At 49.9% G+C, this 6,000-nt stretch overlaps 1 protein-coding gene across 1 annotated transcript in view; it reads left to right on the top strand.

The window, feature by feature from the left end:
* Positions 1-6,000, top strand: part of LAMC3 (laminin subunit gamma 3) — a gene marked incomplete at its 5' end in the record, with an annotated part of 87,173 nt that overhangs the window by 77,930 nt on the left and 3,243 nt on the right. Inside the window, 3 exon segments of the mRNA XM_017849893.1 lie at positions 1,341-1,673; positions 3,457-3,603; positions 3,698-3,797. Of these exon segments, the coding sequence (XP_017705382.1) occupies positions 1,341-1,673; positions 3,457-3,603; positions 3,698-3,797 (580 nt within the window).

The raw sequence follows: 6,000 nt of genomic DNA, 5'->3' as shown, positions 1-6,000 counted from the left end.
ACCCCTGTTTTTTTTTTTTTTTTTTTTTTTTGGTATATTTAGTAGAGACGGGGTTTCACCAGTTTGGCCAGGCTGATTTTGAACTCCTGAACTCTGGTGATCTACCAGCCTCAGCCTCCCAAAGTGTTAGGATTACAGGTGTGAGCCACGGCACCCGGCCTGTAATCAGTTATTTTGATGATAAACTTCCTTTAGAATTTTTTTTTGAGTTGGGGTCTCACTCTGTCACCCAGGCTGGAGTGCAGTGGTGCAATCATAGCTCACTGTAGCCTCCAACTCCTGGCCTCAAGTGATCCTCCCATCTCAGTCTCATGAGTAGCTAGGTCTATAGGTATGTGCCACCATGCCCAGCTAAGCTTTTGTCGTCTTGTAGAGATGAGGTCTCACTATGTTTCCTAGGCTGGTTTCGAACTCCTGGACTGATCCTCCTGCTTCAGCCTCCAGAGTAGCTGGGATTACAGGTCTGAGCCACCACATCTGACTAAATTTCCCTTAGAACGTTATCTGAAAGGAAAGGAAATAGTCTCTTTGTTTACCAAGAAGGAAACTGCTTCTTACTGGATAATAAAATCTATGGGAATTCTAACATTTCCACCAGGTGTGGTGGCTCACACCTGTAATCCCAGCACTTTGGGAAGCCAAGGTGGGTGGATCACTTGAAGCCAGGAATTTGCAATCAGCCTGGCCAACAAGGTGAAATTCCATCTCTACTAAAAAAGAAAAAAAAAAAAAAAAAAAAAAAAGCTTAGCCGGGTATGGTGTTGTGCGCCTGTAATCCCAGCTACTCAGGAGGCTGAGGCAGGAAAATCACTTAAACCCGTGAGGCAGAGGTTGCAGTGAGCTGAGATCTCTCCACTGCACTCCAGCCTGGGTGGAGACCTTGTCTCAAAATAAAAAAAAAAAAAAGAATTGTAACATTTCCCTTTTTGTCTTGATCGCTTGAGAGCTCAGTGATCAATCAAACATTTGGTTTCTGCAATGTCATTATCCAGATTTTCTGGTACTTGTTCCTCCTTCTCTGTCCTTCCTCATCCTTCCAGTTACATCAGACTCTTGGTTTTCCATGGTAAGGATCCATTTGTTGATTTACTCATCACTATACACTGCCTCAAAGTATTGTTTAGATATAGGCGGTACATGAAAATGCCGAGCTGAGCAGACTGAGCCGTGGACTGTGCTAGCCCCCATCACTGGCCCCAGCATGGACCACCACGTAATTCCTTGACTTTAATAGACGTCCTAATAGAATGAATACCCATCTCAAAATTCCCCGAGCAGTATGTCTGTGTCTTGCTTGCTTTTATTTCCTCCTGGATAAGCCTGAGAAGGTGATAACGTAGGTTGCATGCACCTCAAACTTCCACTCGTTGTCCAGGGGTCTGTGGCCAGCCAGGCAGCTCTGCCAGCGGCTGCCTGGGAGGCGCTGGAGGTGTGAGCCCAGTTCCCCTGACCCAGCCTCAGCGGGGTTTGCAGGAATGAAGCTGCAGTTTCCTCGGCCCAAGGACCAGGCGGCACTGCAGAGGAAGGCAGACTCCGTCAGGGACAGACTCCTTGCAGACATGAGAAAGAAGACCAAGCAGGCGGAGAGGATGCTAGGAAACGCGGCCCCTCTTTCCTCCAGTGCCAAGAAGAAGGGCAGAGAAGCAGAGGTGTTGGCCAAGGACAGTGCCAAGGTCAGGGCGGTGGCTGTGACAACAGTGGCCTCCTGCCTCCTGGGGGGACTGCCCTTCCGTGGGCCCCTTCCCGACATCCGTGCTGACTACTCCGCACTCACTCACTGCTCAGTGGGCCCAGGCATTTAGCTCAGGGACTTCACGGGGGTGAGCCTGTGGGTTCCTCACAAAATAGGCGTTATTGCTGTCCCATTGTACAGGTGAGAACGCTGAGGTGCAGCCAGGCTCATGAACTTAACCAGGACTTACACCTGGGTCTGCTGGCTTTCCTGCCTAAACTTCTAGGTTTTTCTTTCCTTTTTTGTTATTTTGAAGTTTGCATTTATTTATTTTACCTGCCTTTTTGTTTTTAATTTTTTTCTTAATTTTTTGAGATAGAGTCTTACTCTGTGGCCCAGGCTGGAGTGCAGTGGTGCCATCTCAGCTCACTGCAACCTCTGCCTCCTGGGTTCAAGTGATTCTCCTGCCTCAGATTCCAGAGTGGCTGGGATTATAGGCGTGCTCCACAACACCTGGCTAATTTTTGTATTTTTAGTAGAGCGGGGTTTCACCATGTTGGCCAGGCTGGTCTCCAACTTCTGATCTCAGGTGATCCACCTGCCTTGGCCTCCCAAAGTGCTGGGATTATAGGCGTGAGCCACTGCACCCAGCTTAAGTTTTGTGTGTGTGTGTGTGTGTGTGCGTGCGTGTGTTTTGTGGAGACTGTCGCCCAGGCTGGAGTACAGTAGCGCAATCACAGCTCACTGCAGCTTCAAACCCTTGGGCTTAAGTGACCTTCCTGCCTCAGCCTCCTGAGTAACTGGGACTACAGGTCTGTGCCACTGTGCCTGGCTAATTTTATTTTATTTTATTTTATTTTTATTTTTTATTTTTTATTTTTTGTAGAGCTGTGGAGTCTCGGTGGGGTGTGGTGGCTCACTCGTGTAATCCCAGCACTTTGGGAGGCCGAGGCAGGCAGGTCACTTGAGGTCAGGAGTTCGAGACCAGCCTGGCCAACATGGTAAAACCCTGTCTCTACTAAAAATACAAAAAAATTAGCCAGGCATGGTGTCGCGCACCTGTAGTCCCAACCACTCCGGAGGCTGAGACACAAGAATTACTCGAACCTGGGAGGTGGAGGGAGGTTGCAGTGAGCCGGATTGCACCGCTGCACTCCAGCCTGGGCGACAGAGTAAGACTGCCTCAAACCAAAAAAAAAAAAAAAAAGAAAGAAAGAAAAAGATTGGGGTCTCTATGTTGCCCAGACTGGTCTTGAACCTCTGGCCTCAAGCAAGCCTCCTGCCTCAGCCTCCCAAAGTGCTGGGACCATAGACATGAGCCACTGCACCCAGCCCTGGCTGATTTTAACTAGGCTTTTTAAAAATTGGTGCCAAATTCTAATCATTGCATATCTCCCCAGCTCTGCTGCTGGTTCTGTTGCTCACACACCAAGGAAACTCTTTATGGTGCCTAGGAAAAGTGCTGGATTTGCTGTAGGGGCCCCCTGGCTTGATCTCTTGTCATGCCACTTGGGCTTTGGCCAGCCCCTCCTCCCCTCTGTGCCTCCATTTCCTCATCTGTAAAATAGTGGGAATTTCTCCTCCTGAGAGAAATGTGTGGTATCCAGCAGTCTGCACTGTGCCCAGCACTTAGCCTGCGTTCAGTACGTATTTGTTGCATGCATGCATGAATGAATGATCTGCCTGGTACAGACTGCTTGACATTATTGCCATAAGAGCTATTTACCTCCAAAAGGACTTACTGCACTCACCTCTTCTCCCTGCCACTGCCACCCATCCCATAGCTTGCCAAGGCCTTGCTGAGGGAGGGGAACCAGGCGCACCACCGTGCCAGCCGGCTCACCAGCCAGACGCAAGCCACGCTCCAACAGGCGTCCCGGCAGGTGCTAGATTCTGAAGCACGCCAACAGGAGCTGGAGGAAGCTGAGCAGGTACGTGTGCCAGGGCCCCCACGCTATTGCCTCCTGCCCCTGGCAGCCAGGGTGGGGGTGCCATTCAAGCTGTTCTTCCTCCTCCCCCTGGAAGGTGGGTGCTGGGCTGAGTGAGATGGAGCAGCAGATCCGGGAATCACGCATCTCCCTGGAGAAGGACATCGAGGCCTTGTCAGAGCTGCTTGCCAGGCTGGGTAAGGAGGCCCCAAGGCTGGGCCCTGAACCCCTGGGTCCGTGGGGCACCTCTAGGATCGGATCTTCTGTGAGCTCCAGTCCTGGGGAAGATTTCCTCCTTGTCCTCATCATGCTTCCCGCATCCCCGTCTTTGTGGTCAATCACAAGCATTTATAACCACGCCCAACCCCCTGTGCCATGTAAGACAGGGTTGGCATCTAGAAGTGAGTTCACTTTGAGTAACTCTTTGTGCCTCCAGAGGCCTCTATTCTTGGGGGTGGGGCAGGGGGGCACACAGAAAACTCACCGTTGTCAAGAACGCCTACAGGCACCGGGTGAGCAGATCAGCCCTCAGGAGCTGAGGGTTCAGGAGAAGAAGACTGTCATGGCAGAAAATGTGGCATCAGGTGCTGGTTTGGGATCAGCCCAAGATTCAACTCTGGCTCTGTCCCTTTTTTGGCCCTTAGACCTTGGGCAAGTCACTCCACCTCTCTGAGCCTCGGAACCCCCATCTGGAAAACGGGAGTAACAATGGGGTGGTTTAGAAAGCGCTTACCACAGTGCGTGGTGTATATTGAGAGTGAGTAAATAGCGGCTCGTAGGAAGGAGGTCAGATTCAAGACAGGCCTTAGCAAGGAGGCATTTTGGATGAAGGGACCAAGGCACGAAGGTCCCAGAGGCCCAGTGTTGTGGGGAGGCTCAGGAGACAGCAGACGGGGCGGTTGGACTGAAAAGAAGAGCATGTATTTTTTCAAATTGTAAAAGACACATAATATGTTCCATCTTAACCATTTTGAAGTGTACAGTTCAGCAGCATTAAGTATATTCATTGCTGTGCGATCATCACCACTACCAGAACACTTTCATCATCTCCAACTGAAGCTCTGACTTCCTGAAACGCTAACCCCCATTTCCCCCCCCCCCAGCCCCTGGCAGCCATCATTCTACTTTCTGTCTCTATGAATTTGACTACTCTGGGCCAGGTGCAGTAGCTCATGCCTGTAATCCCAGCACTTTGAGAGGCTGAGGCGGGCGGATCATTTGAGTTCAGGAGTTTGAGACCAGCTGGACCAACATGGTGAAACCCTGTCTCTTCTAAAGATGTAAAAAAAATAGTCAGGCATGGTGGCACATGCCTGTAATCTCAGCTACACAGGAGGCTGAGGCAGGAGAATCACTTGAACCTGGGAGGCAGAGGTTGCAGTGAGCCCAGATGGCAACACTGCACTCCAGCCCGGGCGACAGAGTGAGACTCTGTTTCAAGAAAAGAATTTGACTACTCTGGGGACCTCATATAATTGGAATCATACAGTATTTGTACTTTGAAAATTTTTTTTGGAGACAGGATCTTGCTCTGTTACCCAGGCTGGAGTGCAGTGGTGCAATCGTGGCTCACTGCAGCTTCAAACTCCTGGGCTCAAGCAATTCTTCCACTTCAGCCTTCCAAGTAGCTGGGACCACAGGCAGGCACCACCACACCCAGCTAATTTTTTTTTTTTTTCGAGACAAAAAAATATGCTCCTTATGTTGCCCAGGCTGGTCTCAAACTCCTGGGTTCAAGTGATCCTCCTGCCCAGGCCTCCCAAAGTGCTGGGATCACAAGCATGAGCCACCATGCCCAGCCTTATTTGTCTTCTTTTGACTGACTTATTTCACTTAGCAGAAAGTCATCAAGATTCACCCATGTGGCAGCATGCATTTTCAATTATCATTCGTAATAAGAGAAGGGAGAATTGCCACACTCTGCACGTTGTCTGGACACCAGGCCCACGCTAAGCTATTCACACATGTGATCTTACAGAATTCTTATACTCACTTTTTTATGCAAGGACAGTTACTCTTTTGCCATTTTGCAGATGAGGAAACTGAGTGTGGAGAGTTTATTTTTATTTTTTATTTACTTTTGTTTTTTGTGGAGACAGCATCTCGTTATGTTAACCAAGCTGATGTTGAACTCCTGGCCTCAAGGGATGCTCCCACTTCAGGTTCCCAAAGTGCTAGGATTACAGGAGAGAGCCACCACACCCAGCCTAGCACAGAGTTTAGATAATGTGCCCAGGGTCCCACAGCCAGCTGGTGGGGAAGCCATGGCTCACCTGCGGGTCCAAGTGACTCAGAGTGCATGCAGGTAGCCCCTAGTCGACACCTAAGGCCCTGTCATGGAGCAGACACTCTCTTCAACCTTTCCTGCATTGTCACTGTTGTTCATTCACTTGTCACACT

This window comes from Rhinopithecus bieti, unplaced genomic scaffold (assembly GCF_001698545.2).
Source record: "Rhinopithecus bieti isolate Rb0 unplaced genomic scaffold, ASM169854v2 scaffold_31823, whole genome shotgun sequence".
In the NCBI taxonomy this organism is placed as follows: domain Eukaryota; kingdom Metazoa; phylum Chordata; class Mammalia; order Primates; family Cercopithecidae; genus Rhinopithecus; species Rhinopithecus bieti.
Note: the sequence above shows the minus strand (reverse complement) of the source record. Positions and strands in the feature narration are given on the sequence as shown.